Raw genomic sequence first — 14,416 nt, 5'->3', positions numbered from 1 at the left:
AACAGATGACACAAACCTAGCTGGCCAATGAGCGTGCGCCTTGGTCTGACTTCTGGCGAAACGACCCAATCGTTGCCCTGAAATAGGCAGAAAGCTCGGGCGCCTGTGTGTGTTAACGGTGGGGGTGTGGCTCGGCCGGGGTTTAGCCAGACTGCGCGGCCGGACGCCGGCGCCATGGAGGAGTACGCTCGGGAGCCTTGGTACGGCGAGGGGCGCAGGCCTCGGGACTGTTGCTAGGGCGCCACGGCCAGCGGTGGGAGGCGGGCGGGGGAGGCACCGGCCACACAGCGCCACGTCCCAGACTCGGGAGACTCTTAGACGTTTGTTGTCTCCTTCTGCTCCCCTCCACTTGCTTCCTCCTACTCGGGCTCCGTTAAGAGGGACCACAACTGTGTGCCTAAAGGAGAAGATGCGGTGCAAGGACGAACCACTCCACGTTTCCCTTGCCTTCGTACCTCCCAGTCTCTCTTTGTTAACGAAAAGACACGCTGGTCGAGTCCATTCCAGCCGAGGGGGTGGTGCGGTGTTGAGCGGTGCTGGATCATCCCCACGGTCTGCGCTTGGTTTTTCCCAGTTGTGCGGGTTATAAAAAAAAAAAAAAAAGGGGGCGTGGCTTGGTTGGACGTGCTCACTGTGGGAAAAGGGGGTGCGAGCCCATTCTGCTTTAGTAACAGTGCTAGCTTAACACTTCTGTAGCGCTTATTTAAACTTGCCAACTCTTTGCTTGTTATCAATTCATTTAATAATTGGTAGTAGTAAAGCGGTTGATTCCTTGGTTGGCTGCGAAGGGGAGGGGCGGACAGGGCAAAGACTAATATTTTCCCCCCTTCGCACTATTTCTTGCTTAAATGAGGGGGAAAATAATCTATTATCTGAAATTCTGCTTCCCATTTGGGTGACTTAAGTTTCTCCCAGTTGGAAAGAGTCCTCGTGACATGGCAAGAGGGAGGGCTGACATTAACCCCATCCTCCCCTTCCCGCTTGCAGCCCATGGCGAATTGTGGATGATTGCGGTGGTGCCTTCACTATGGGTGTTATCGGCGGTGGAGTCTTCCAGGCCATTAAGGGCTTCCGCAATGCCCCTGTCGTGAGTCCTGGCCTTCCCTGGGTGGTGCGGGGGTCCTGCCCTGTCCACATGGGATACTGTTCTGAAAACTGCTTGGAGCTGCCAGTCACATGCACTTATTCATTCTGGTGCCTGCTCACCTACTATATGCCAGGCCTGGCTCCAGGATCTGGAAGTTTGGAGGAACTGCAAACATGACCTCTGCCCCTCACCCCCCCACCCACCTGGTGCTCCTCTGTGGAAATGCTGTGATGTCAAAAGGGTCATCACCAAAACCTAAATGTGTGTGTGCAAAGCCAGTCAGATTTTACCTAGAGGCAGATTCTGGGTTGGAAGCCTGGACAGAGGGAAGTGACAGGAGTTTAATTGGCAGGAGGAGGACAGCCTTAAAGCTGAGAAAATACTTTTAATTTAACGTAATCGATTCCCTCTCTCTCTCTCTCTCTCTCTCTCTATCTCTATCTCTATCTCTGAGAACCCCCCTCCCCTTCCTGGGAGACCTCATCAAATGTCATGACTTTAAATGCCATGCATTTGTCAAGGTCTCTGCAATTTCTCTGTCTAGCCCTGTCCCTCCCCTCATCTCCTGGAGCTCTCTTTCCTGGATCTTTGTCCAGGTTTCTCCCTCTCATCCTCAAGGTCTCAGCATAAATGCCCCCCTCCTTAAAGAGGTCTTTCCTGACCCTTCAGCCACTGTTACAGCTCTTTATCCTATTTCCTCTAGGGTTCTTATTGCTGTCTGAAGCTATCTTATCTGTACCCTTATTTAGGATCTGTCTCCCCCACTATAATGTGAGCTCTGAGAGGGTAGGGGCCAGGTCTACCTTGTTTACTGCTGTATCCCTGCATACAGCATGGTGCCTGGCACATAGATGCTAAGTAATGAATGAATGAATGATTTCTCATCCCAGCTCTGAGAGCACCTATATTGGGGTGCTCCCCAGCCCCCTAGTTCTTGGCCACTTCCCCACATCTCTACCTCTGATACCCCTACAGGTTTCCTGCCCCCATCCCTCTCTTAAAAGCTAGAAACCTTGTCTGCCAGTGGCCTCAACTGGGCTCTGATTCCCTTCCTCCCCACTTTCCTCCAGGGAATTCGGCACCGAATGAGAGGCAGTGTCAACGCTGTGAGGATCCGAGCCCCTCAGATTGGAGGTGAGAGGTTTGGGGAGACAGATGTGATAACAGAGTTGAGGCGGTTGCTCCTTTGAGTCTAGACTGCAAGTTGGGGGTCCAGATTCTAGTCTCAACTCTGCCTGGGACTTCCTGGGGGAGTGACGTTTCCCAACAATTTCATATGGGTGAGTTCTGGAGTTTAAATCCAGGCCCTGGCTCTTCCCTGATGTGTGACCTTGGGCTAGTGGCTTAACCTCTCTGAACCTCATCTGCAACATGGGGATGACAAAACAGTAAGTTTTGTAATTTATGTAACTTAGGTAGTACTTACTAAGTGCTGGTTGCTCTGTTAAGCGCTTTGGTAGTATTAACTAATATAAATTTTCAGAAGTCAAGTAACATGCAGTGCGTAGATCAGGTCCTGGCACACAGTTAGACTTGAGTAAACATTTTAACTATTGTATTGTTAACTGGCTTTGCTAACCCCTTTCCTTCTCCCTGAAACCAAGGTCAGAATTCCAATCCTGTGTGGTAGTTACGAAGATCAAAGTTGCTCTGTTAAAAGCCATATAGAAGGGAGTTCCCTGGTGGCCTGGTGGTTAGGATTCCGGGCTTTCATTGCCGTCACCCGGGTTCAATCCCTGGTCAGAGAACTGAGAGGAATGAGTGCATGGCGGGGCCAAGAAAAAAGCCATATAGAAGCAGATAAATCTGCCCGTAAACACTTGTCAGCCCCCCATGAAGGTGAAGGGAGTGCGATGGCAATTACAGACAGATTGAAGGAGCTACCACAGAGACAGATGGGGGCTGTCCCCTAGGAGTTTGCCATCTGCCCTTGCCTCTGGGTTTTTCTCCCCGTTCTTTGCCAGAGCGTTCAGGCCTTGGGAGTCCCTGGACCCTGAGCCGTATATTCTGGGGATTCCCCACAAACACTAATTAGGCCGTGATCCCCCAACAGGTAGCTTCGCAGTGTGGGGGGGCCTGTTCTCCACCATCGACTGCGGTCTGGTGCGGCTGCGGGGCAAGGAAGATCCCTGGAACTCCATCACCAGCGGAGCATTGACCGGGGCTGTGCTGGCTGCCCGCAGTGAGTGCCCCATCCCCAGGCCCCAGCCCCTTCCACCCTGTTCTGCCTGCTCTCACCTCTCTCCCCGTGCCTCCTCATTCCTCCAGGTGGCCCATTGGCCATGGTGGGCTCGGCAATGATGGGAGGCATTCTGTTGGCCCTCATCGAGGGTGTTGGCATCCTCCTCACTCGCTACACCGCCCAGCAGTTCCGCAATGGTGAGTTCCTGGTGAAGCTGGCCAGGGAGAGGTGGGAAATGCTCTGCCTTGCCTCCTCCGCTCATCTTTATCCAATTCTCCCCGCTCCAGCACCCCCATTCCTGGAGGACCCCAGCCAGCTGCCCCCTAAGGAGGGTACCCCGGCCCCAGGCTACCCCAGCTATCAGCAGTACCACTGAGGAAGTGACCGCCTGTCATCGCCACCGTGGGAGCTCCTCCTCGGTTCCCCCCGCGATGATCTACCTCGAAGGGAGGGCTGGCTCCCAGTTGGCCCTGGGACCCTCCAGAGAGGGCCTCTACTCTGTTCCCTTATCCCAGGTTGGGGGTGGGGCACCCCAGCTGCCCTGATGGATGGGTCCCTTCTCTCTCAGGCACCCCAGCCCCCACTCATATGTAACAAGCTCTCACCCCAATCCCTTTGCATGGCGCCCTGATCAGTATTTAAAGCCAGTTTTGAAATGCCTATGTATGTACTCCTTGAGCCACCCATTGGAGCTGCTCACTAGGACAAGGGGTAGAGCCCTCTTCAGGGATTTGGGAGCCCTAGGATTTGGAGTCCCACAGAGAGTGGGCTCTAGTAAAGGTTTGTGGGATGAATGTGTAGGAGGGGGAATGAATCAAGATGTGAATAGTACATGAATAAGGGGGCCAAGTGTTGACTCACAAGCAGACAGAAGAGGAACAGGCTTGGGAAAGAAATGAGTGAGCACAGGATTGCTGGGGTGGAGGGGGTGGTTCCACATGGGGCACCTCTGACCCCTCTCCCCCATGTCCCCATTGCAAAGACTGGGAAATCTGACCTCACAGTGAACTCTGTCTTTCTGGATACCAGTCACCCCGTTTGTGAAGATAATTCCCCCTCCATGTGGCCTCACCAGGGACCTGGGATGGAAGTAGGGGTCGGGGAGACCCAGCTTCCTTGAAGAAGGTACCCTTAATCTTCTCTTCTGCACTACAGAGAGATTTCTGCTCTGCGATGCTCAGTGTTGTCAGTATTTAAGGGTACCGGATGAGTTTTCGTTTTGGGGGTGGAGTGGGGGTTATGGGAAAGAAATTTTCTCGGATGGACATCGGCTCCAAACACTGTCTCTTGCATGCAAACACCTACATGTGTGGGGCAGACGCCTCCACTGGGGTGCAGATGGCCTCATGGGAGACACACCAACTGTCCCTCTTATGCAAGCCATTGCGAAGAGGTGGAAATGCCCTCTCTCTTATACAAACTCGCTCCCTGGGGGTGCAAATGCTGAGTTCTCAGGCCTCCCAAGGCCCCAACGAGGTCCTAGTGGTCCTCGGAGGTAGTAGAACTGCAACACTGCTTGATGGACTCAGTGGCAGGCGCGGGTAGCAGGCCCCGTGCACACAGCTCTCTCAGTGCCCCAGCAGGGCCCTGGCCTCGAACTTGCCGATTCCATGGCCACGCCAGCAGCAGCAACACACCTGCCTGGGTAGGACCGGGATGCCAGTCAGACCCTGGGTATCCCAGGCTGCAATCCTTGTATTTCCAGGCCACTTCCTTTGGTCCCGCCCATTCGGTACACCTAGGCCGCACCCTTCCTCACCTCCAGGCCCCACCCCCGCTGTGTTTCCAGATCCCACCCTGCTCCTGTCAAACACAGGCCCGCTATCTCTTCTGAGCCTTTTCCTTCCTTGAGCCCTCAGGTTCCGCCCGCCTCAGGCTGCTGTGATGTCCACAGACCCTTATGTCTCCAGGCCCCGCCCCCAGGTCCACCCCCTCCCTCTCTTTCAGCCGTGCCCTCTAAGCCTCCTGCAGGCCCTGTCTTTATATATCGACTTGGACTCTTCCGAGGCCCTGTCCCTACTGTGTCTCCCTGGCCCCTTCCAAATGGGTTCCGCCCCGACAGGCCCCCTAGATCTGCAGGTTTCCTGCCCTCAGCAGCCTCTACACCCTACCTCTTCCCGCCTTCAGACCCCGCCCTGTCCTGCTCCTTAAGGTCCCGCCCCTTGGGGAAACCTCAAACGCCCGGGCGCCCCGCCCTCCGCTCGTGGTCTCCGGGTCTGGAAAGCTGTTGGAGCCGTGGGGCCGTGGAACGGTTCATGGTGAAGTTCAGGGCCTTGTGCTCTGGCTCCTGGGGCTGCTGGCTGGGCCGGGCGGGACCAGTACTGGGTTTAGTAGCGGAGGACTGGGCTTCGGCTGAGAGTTGTAGAGCGGCATCGAGTGGTGGTGGGGCTTCGTGGGAGCCTAGCTGCCGCGGCGTCACCCGGCTCCTAGGTGGGGCTGGGGCGTCCGGTGTCGTGCAGGTCTCCGGAGTTGGGGGGAGTTGGGGCCAGGGCGAGTCCTCAGGCCCCGCCCCCTGACCTGACCGCGGGCCTGCTGCTCTTCCCAAAAGAAGGGAATGCGGGGTCAGACCCCGGATGGTTTCTACCGGGGGTGGGGGGGATTGCAGAGACCCAGAAAAGGCAGGAGACGGAGAAGGCAAGAGTGAGACTAACAGATGGCGAGAGAAATAGGAATAGAGGGACATAGAGACACTAATGGACACGTAGAAAGACAGAGATAGAGGCTGAGAGACATACAAGAAATAAAGGAAAAGAGACAGAGACGAGGAGAAAGGGCAGAGACAGTAAGAGGAGCAAGAAGAAACTGTTTGAGGGTCAGTAATGCAGGTGGGAAGACCCTCAGCGTCAAGTGGAGGCCAAGGCGGGAGAGAAGGCGAGGTGGCAGTGCAGAGTTCTGAGCTGGTTTGAGGGGCTGAACCGACAAGGGTTGTCAGGCCAGGCCTCCTCAGGATGCCTGCCCACATACCCTCTAGCTCAGGGGCCTCAGAGAGTCAGAGACATGCCCAAACTGCATTCTCTCTCTCTCTCTCTCCCTCTCTCCCTCTCTCCCTCTCTCTCTCTCTCTCTCTCTCTCTTTTCCAACTTAATCCCATCTGTTTCTAATAAGGATTTCAGTGGCTCTCCCTCAGTTTCTTCCTTCCTGTCTCCCTCCCCGCCTGAGCCCCAACTCTGCCTCTATGTCTTGATCTGTCTCTCAGCTCTTCTTCCTCATTTCTCTGCTTTGATTTATCTGGCTGGTGGCTCTCACCCTCCCTGAGTCCTGGGGTTTGTCATCCACCTGTCTGCATGCGGTGGGGAAGGGGAAGATATTTGGTGGATGAGGAGGGGTAGAGAGGTGGACAGAATCAGAGAAGAGCAACAGGTTCCAGCCCTGACAGTGGAGTGGGGAAATCCCTTTGTCCACTTCCTCAGGCAGAGACCCTGAGAGGCTGGGGAGAGAGACAAGGGGAAATCAAAGACAGACAGACAGAAAAGATAGGGAGAGAGACAGATAGCCAGTTTACAGAGACATCAAAGGAGAAATGGAGATGCAGAGAAAGAGATACCAAGAGAAAAAGCAGTACACATAAAAAAAAGACAGGGAAAAGGGGGAATGAAAGTGAGGAGACAGAGACAGATATTGGGAGAGACAGAGATAGCAAAGAAAAAAAGAGAAACTGAGGGGCAGAGAAAGAAAAAGAGAAGTGGGAGAGAGAGAGAAAGTAAGACAGAAGAGTTGGGTGCATACCTTACTCTAAGTCTGGGGGTTGCCGGTCTGAGTGTTCTCATTTCCTCTGTTCTCTTAGTGGCAGTTGGAGAACGGGACCTGGCTGGGCAGGACAGCCTTGATAGCTCCACCCCTACCATCCCAGGTCCTCCAGGGGGGTGGGAGGGCTGCCTTCCCCAGGGATACACCTTTAGAGATCTACGCTCTGTTGTTGGGACCTGGCAACCATCTCAAGGAGCTCATTTAGGGCCAACCTCTGGAACTGACCGATCGGGGCCATCAGGGGATCTGCAGTGTCATCAGATTACCTGCAAGCCTGTAGAAGAGGAAGGATATGCCAGTGATCACTTCGGAGGTGACAGAGGAACCTTCCTTTCCTTACGCTCATTATACATATGAGGAAACTGAAAGCACGAAAAGGTAAAGCAGCTTGCCCATGGTTATACTGCCTGAAAGTGGCAAAGCTGGGATTTATAGTCTTATTTACGGTGTATAGAGTTTCAGAGGTCACTTGCAACATAATTTCTGGGACAACACATTATCCATCCTAATTATGGGTGTTACTTGAAGGTTTTCATGGATGGTGTGAACTATTTTTTTTTAATAAATTTATTTATTTTTATTTATTTTTGTCTGTGTTGGGTCTTTGTTGCTGTGTGCAGGCTTTCTCTATTTGCGGCGAGCGGGGTCTACTTTTTGTTGCAGTGCGTGCGTGGGCTTCTCATTGCGGTGGCTTCTCTTGTTGCGGAGCACGGGCTCTAGGTGCACAGGCTTCAGTAGTTGTGGCACACAGGCTTCAGTAGTTGTGGCTCGCAGGCTCTGGAGTGCAGGCTCAGCAGTTGTGGTGCACGGGCTTAGTTGCTCCTCGACATGTGAGATCTTCCCGGACCAGGGCTCGAACCCGTGTCCCCTGCATTGGAAGGCGAATTCTTAACCATTGCACCACCAAGGAAGTCCTCTAGAGTGGGTTTCTTGAGTGGAGTTAAACAGTAGCAGCAAAACAGGCTAGAGTGTGTCTGAAGAGAACAAACTGCCCCAACTGTTAGCTCCCATTCCTGATGGGCTGGGTCTTGCTGATAGGGTTGTAATGACTTCAGCAGAAGCATTACAATCTGAGGCCAACAGCCAGTTTTTACAAGATCAAGGTCTGGGATTATTTTTTTAAGGGAAATGTGAGAGGACCTATAGAAAGAAAGCTACCTTCTGAGGTATTTAAAAGAAGAGCTATTACATTTTTGCCAGTTTCAGGTAGGCGTGTGAGTCTGCATTCGAGAGAGAGAGAGAGAGAGAGAGAGAGAGAGAGAGAGAGAGAGATCCAGCAATCAAATTCATAGTAGCTGTAGTCTGAGAAGACACACAAGCTAGTTTCGTTTTTTCCGTAAGTGACAGAGGGAATCCATAGCAGGTCAAAAGTAACAGGGTGAGAGATATTTTACTTGGTTACTAGAAGGTGTCAAGGTACAGTAATAGTCAAGATTAATAGTGAAGTAAAAAGAAAAAAAAGGTGCTGAAGAATCAGAAAATTAATCTTGTTCTGTCACCTTGAGCAGAAGCCGTCCAAGTCTGCATCATCAGCTTCTGGAGAATTCCTAAGAATCCTCAGTTTGAAGCCTATTAGTAAGGTCTTTTCCACTGAGGCTCAAGGGCAGTTTTCCCTTTGATCATGCAGACTTTTTTGGAAATGCAGCTTGAACCTATTATGTAACCATCTGGAGGCATCACACAAGTCTCTAGTAGTATGAAGTCACATTGGCCTGTAAGAGAGTAGAATCTAGGATTTGAGGTTCAATTACAAAACACTTAGGGTAGTCTGTTATTAACTCAGAAGTAGCTAACTATAGGTGGTCCCCAGAGGGGTTAGAGCTTATTGCCATCAAGGCTAATGGCAATACTTTAGTCCCTGGAAGTTTGAGGGTTAGGGTTAGAAGTTTGTTGATTTTACTTTCCAAATTCCATTAGGTCTCTCTACTTTTTCTGAAGATTATAGGTGATAATGGCTGTAGAGTTTCTGAGGAAGTTAAAACTTTACAGAGTTTTTAAATAACAGAGTTCTTTAAATAAGTGCAATGCCTGTCCCTGCTACTGGAGAGGTAAGTTGAGTCGGGAATACGAAGGCAAGCAGTTTCCCTACCTTTACGGTGATAACTCTCTGGCCAGTAGGAAACACTCAGTTCACCTGGAAAATAAACCACAGCCAGAACTTGCTCATAGCCCTTTGCAGGTGTTCAAAAGGGCCTCGAGCTATTGGTTTCTATCCACACCCTACCTTTTCAGTCTTTGTCATGATTGTTATGAGGTGTGACATGCAAGGGAACCGTCTCAACAAGACCCTTAAAGTTACCCCATCAATGTTGGTTCAGTGTCAAGGCCAATTTATCACTGCTATTGTGGCTATTATCATGAAGCATTTTTGTTAACCTCCACTCTTCTTATGGTGATCTCAAGTGTCAATTGGAGAAAAAACACACAACATAAGAGCTGTGAGTTGAGTTTTATTCAGTGTTTCCGAGAACTGGGAACTGTTTCAAAGAGGTAGGGGAGGAACTAGTAAATGTATAATTTTTTTTGGCTGGGAAATACATGTAGTCAAGCATGCATCTTGGTAAAAGATTACTGCTAATCACACACACACACACACACACACACACACACACACACACACACACACACACACACACACACCCCATATCTCAGTTAAGGATTTTAGTGCTTATCTATATATGGGAAGATGCAAGAATCTGGGGTCATTGAAATTCTTCTTTAGATATGCATCTTAACTATCTAGGGGCCCATATATCCAAAACATAGAATGTTTTCCCCTGAATTCCTTTCAGGGTATACTTGTAGGTGAGTGATTGCAACGGCTAATGACTTGATACCTGTAGAATTGGAATGGTAGGCAACATTCTTTGTTTACACAAGTAATGGAAAGCTATATAGAAATTCCTTCATTTGTTGTCCGTTTTGATAAGGGTTTTGTAGTGGCTTCAGATGAATATGAGATTATCACTGTAAAAGGCTAGTTACATTTCCCTATGAAAGGAGAAGGGAAGAATTTTGGCTGCAGGAAAATGCGATTTGACATAAACATACTCAAAAGAGAGTTATTACAGCTGATTTAAACAATAATTCAGGCCCTTGACAGTTTTATCAAGGCATAGCACTTCTTAATCCCCAAATACAGAAATGAAGAGGAGGGTGTCTCCTATGTTAAACAAAATGATCTCTCTCCTTGAGACAGATAAAACAAGCAAGCTCGGGACTCCTCTGGTGGTCCAGCGGTTAAGACTCCGCGCTCCCAATGCAGGGGGCCGGGGTTCCATCCCTGGTCAGGGAACTAGATCCCACATGCCGCAACTAAAGATCCTGCAGGCCTCAACAAAGATCCTGAGTACCGCAACTAAGACCTGGTGCAGCCAAATAAATAAATAAATATTAAAAAATAAATAAAACAAGCAAGCTCTTCATGTGGTTTTTCTGCCCTTTTTGTTCTAAGGAATCTCTCAAATGGACAATCTTGTTCATGGCAAAAGTTTCTTAAAGTGGTTATTTCAATTCCAAAATTTCCCTGGTGAAAATTGCCACTTAGAGAGGTAATGTGTTGACATTACAGTGAGAAAACATGAAGGAAGCAAGTGCTTGGCCTGCAAGGGGCACAGTTTTAGACTGAGAAGTTCTCCCGAGGACTGCAGTGTTCCAGAAGGGTGGTGCTTGTGTGACCTGGTGTCTCCAGATTTTGGCCAAAGGCCAATCATCACTGATATTGGGCCAGGAATAAAAACCCTCCTGATTCTGGGCAGATGAAACTAAACAAAGCAATTTTCAGGGACACAAAGACAAGACTGAGGAAAGTTCACGTAAGGTTTTCTTTTTCCAATTTTTTTTTTTTTTTTAGTGGTGAAGTATACATAACGTTAAATTTACCTCAACCATTTTTAAGTGCACAGTTCGGTGGTATTAAATACATTCATAATGTTGTTCAACTATCACCACCCTCTATCTTCCTAACTCTTTCCATCTTGTGAAACTGAAATTCTGTACTCCTTAAACAATAACTCCCCATTCTCTCCTCCCCCCAACTCCTGGCACCCACCATTCTACTTTCTGTCTCTATGAATTTGACTACTTCGTGTAAGTGGAATCATACGGTATTTGTCTTTTTGTGACTGGCTTATTGCACTTTGCATAACAACCACAAGGTTCATCCATGTTGTAGCATGTGTCAGAATTTCCTTCCTTTTTAAAGCTGAATAATATTCTATCTTATGTATATACCACATTTTGCTTATCTATTCATCCACCATTGGATGCTTGGGTTGCTTCCACGTTTTAGCTATTGTGAATAATGCTGCTATGAACAGAGGTATACAAATAGCTCTTCAAGACCCTGCTTCCACATGATGTGATCCAGAGCAGGTTTGTCCAAAGGACGCTGGTCTGAGAAGACTTTTTGACTTCTTCAGCCCCCAGGGCCAGCTGGAGAATAGAGTATCACAGATATGCTCATTCTCTCCCTATAGACTTTCCCACTTGTTGCAAAATAACACTCATGTATGTAACTAAATATAGCACTCATACTATACAAGTGGACAGACTATAGGAGCAGTGGTAGAAAGGTAGGAAACAACTTTACCAAATAACAAAGCATATCTGATCAGGTAACCAAAGTCCCAGGGAACCTTTTTCCTAGGAAAACAAAGAAATCCAAGGCAGAAAGGTCTATATTCAATTCACTGTGTACTTACTCCCAGACACTGGCAAGGAGGTGTAACTCAATTAGCTGAAGGCACGAGGGGTTACAGATGTGTGCACTACTGCGTTTAAAAAAAAAAAGTTATTGGATTTGAGATCGTGTTAGGTGGTTTTATAGTTTTCAGTGTATGAATCTTGCACTTATTTTTCAGTGTTTTATTCTTTTTTTAAAATTTTTATTTATTTATTTTTGGCTGTGTTGGGTCTTCGTTGCTGCACGCAGGCTTTCTCTAGTTGCGGCAAGAGGGGGCTACTTTTCATTGCAGTGCGCGGGCTTCTCATTGCGGTGGCTTCTCTCGTTGTGGAGCACAGGCTCTAGAGCACAGGCTCAGTAGTTGTGGCGCACGGGCTTAGTTGCTCCGTGGCATGTGGGATCTTCCCGGACCAGGGATCAAACCCGTGTCCCCTGCATTGGCAGGCAGATTCTCAACCACCACGCCACCAGGGAAGACCATTTTTATTCTTTTTGATGCTATTGTATTGTTGTGTTTTGGCCACACCACGTGGCGTGTGGGATCTTAGTTCCCCGACCACGGATGGAACCCATGCCCCCTGCAGTGGAAGCGCGGAGCCTTAACCACTGGACCACCAGGGAAGTCCTGGAATTGTTTTCTTTTTTTAAAAAATTAATTAATTAATTAATTTATTTTTAATTTTTTTGGCTGTGTTGGGTCTTCGTTTCTGTGCGAGGGCTTTCTCTAGTTGTGGCGAGCGGGGGCCACTCTTCATCGCGGTGCGCGGGCCCCTCACTATCGCGGCCTCTACTGTTGCGGAGCACAGGCTCCAGACGCGCAGGCTCAGTAGTTGTGGCTCACGGGCCCAGTTGCTCCGCGGCATGTGGGATCTTCCCAGACCAGGGCTCGAACCCCAGTCCCCTGCATTAGCAGGCAGGCTCTCAACCACTGCGCCGCCAGGGAAGCCCTGGAATTGTTTTCTTAATTTCATTTTTGGATTGTTCATTGCCAGTGTATGGAAATACAATCGAATTTTGTAATATTGACCTTGTATCCTGAAACCTTGCTGGTCTCATTTATTAGGTCTAATGGTTTTCTTGTGGATTCTTTAAGATTATCCATGTACAAGATCATGTCATTTGCAAACAGAAATGATTTCACTTCCGCCTTTCCAACATGAATGCCTTTTATCTCCCTTTCTTGCCTAATTGCCCTGGCTAGCACCTTCAGCACAATGTTAAATAGAAGTGGTAGAGCGAACATCTTTGTCTTAATGCTGATCCTTGGGGGAAAAGCTTTCAGTCTTTCACGATTAAGTATGACGTTAGGTTCTTTGGAGCATTCTCTGCTGGGTCTTGGGGTGTGTGGCTGGATTGGCTGTCTGATGGGATTGGTAACCCCTTTTCCATCCAGGATGAGTGGCTCCAACCACCTTCAGGAAAGGGGTTCTAGTTATCTTTCCTTTTCTTCTTTCTTTTTTAAAGAAACTATTTAATTTTTAAAATATTTTTGGTTGATTTTTGCACCATGAAGTTTCAGCTTCTCAACCTTTTCCCCTGCCCAGGGCTGCGGACCCAGACTGGCCTGGCAAGGATGTGCGCTCCGCAACAAAAGAAGCCACTGCAATAAGAAGCCTGTGCACCACAACGAAGAGTAGCCCCCGCTCACCACAACTAGAGAAAGCCCACGCCCAGCAATGAAAACCCAACGCAGCCAAAATATATAAATAAATAAATTTATTAAAAAAATTTTTTTTTTACTTGTAGTAAAATACACATGACATAAATCTACTCCTTTATTTTTAAAGGATATCTTTTCTGGATGTAGAATTCGTGGTTGACAGTCATTCCAGGGATTGGACCCGGGGCCTTGGCAGTGAAAGCACAGAGTCCTAACCACTGGATCACCAGGGAATTCCCTCTTTAAGCACTTTGAATATGTCACCTCCCTGCCTCCTGGTGTCTGGGGTTTCTGTTGAGAAGTCAGATGTTAGTCTTCTTGTGATACCCTTGTACATGATGAGTCATTTTTCTCATGTTGCTTTCAAGATGTTCTCTGTCCTTAGCTTTCAACAATTTGACTACTATGCGTATAGATATGGATCTCCTTTAGTTTATCCTACTTGGTTTTTGTTGAGCTCTTAGATGTATAGATTCCTGTTTTTCACCAAATTGGGAAGTTTCTTGTCATTGTTTCTGATTTTTTTCTTTCAGTTCATGCTTTTGCAATTCTTTCAGAGATGGTTTGTACATAATAATCAAAATTGTAGATATCCTAAAAGATCTTTATTTTGCCCTCATACTTGAATACTAGGTTGACTGAGTAAAGAGTTTTAGCTTAAAAATTGCCTCTCATAGCTTTTAAGATATTGCACCATTGTGTTAGAGTACTGTGCTGACCGAGAAAGCTCCGATACTCCTGTAATATTTTATGTGGTCTATTTCACATCTTTTGAAGCTTCTTCTTTACCTTTGGAGTTCTAAATTTCCCCAGGATCAATCAATCAATTAATTAATCAAATACAACATGCATACTTTATGTTGGACATAGTGACAGGGGGATGCAGCCATGAACATTACAGATGGCCTCCCCGCTATTTATTTATTTATTTGTTTGTTTGTTTGTTTGTTTGTTTGTTTGTAGCTGAGCTGCATGGCTTTTGGGATCTTATTTCCCTAACCAGGGGTTGAACCCGGGCCACAGCAGTGAGAGTGCCGAATCCTAACCACTGGACGG

At 48.4% G+C, this 14,416-nt stretch overlaps 1 protein-coding gene and 1 long non-coding RNA gene across 3 annotated transcripts; both read left to right on the top strand.

Moving 5' to 3' along the window:
- The first annotated feature begins 97 nt into the window (after positions 1-97).
- TIMM17B (translocase of inner mitochondrial membrane 17B) lies at positions 98-3,929 on the top strand. 2 transcript variants are annotated; one of them, XM_068532737.1, is made up of 7 exons: positions 140-200; positions 379-552; positions 988-1,087; positions 2,158-2,221; positions 3,141-3,269; positions 3,356-3,466; positions 3,557-3,929. In XM_068532737.1, the coding sequence occupies exons 2-7, from the start codon at positions 410-412 to the stop codon at positions 3,643-3,645; spliced, it is 636 nt and encodes a 211-aa protein (XP_068388838.1). In that variant the 5' UTR covers positions 140-200; positions 379-409; the 3' UTR covers positions 3,646-3,929. The 2 variants fall into 2 exon arrangements, with proteins under 2 accessions (XP_068388839.1, XP_068388838.1); XM_068532738.1 differs by lacking the exon at positions 379-552 and having other exon boundaries at positions 98-200.
- A 1,412-nt stretch (positions 3,930-5,341) lies between these two features.
- LOC137757289 (uncharacterized) lies at positions 5,342-13,388 on the top strand. Its single transcript, XR_011072323.1, has 3 exons — positions 5,342-5,527; positions 7,054-7,394; positions 13,245-13,388. It is a non-coding gene; the product is annotated as an uncharacterized lncRNA (long non-coding RNA).
- Positions 13,389-14,416: the final 1,028 nt, after the last annotated feature.

This window comes from Eschrichtius robustus, chromosome X (genome assembly GCF_028021215.1).
Source record: "Eschrichtius robustus isolate mEscRob2 chromosome X, mEscRob2.pri, whole genome shotgun sequence".
Taxonomy (NCBI): Eukaryota; Metazoa; Chordata; class Mammalia; order Artiodactyla; family Eschrichtiidae; genus Eschrichtius; species Eschrichtius robustus.
Note: the sequence above shows the minus strand (reverse complement) of the source record. Positions and strands in the feature narration are given on the sequence as shown.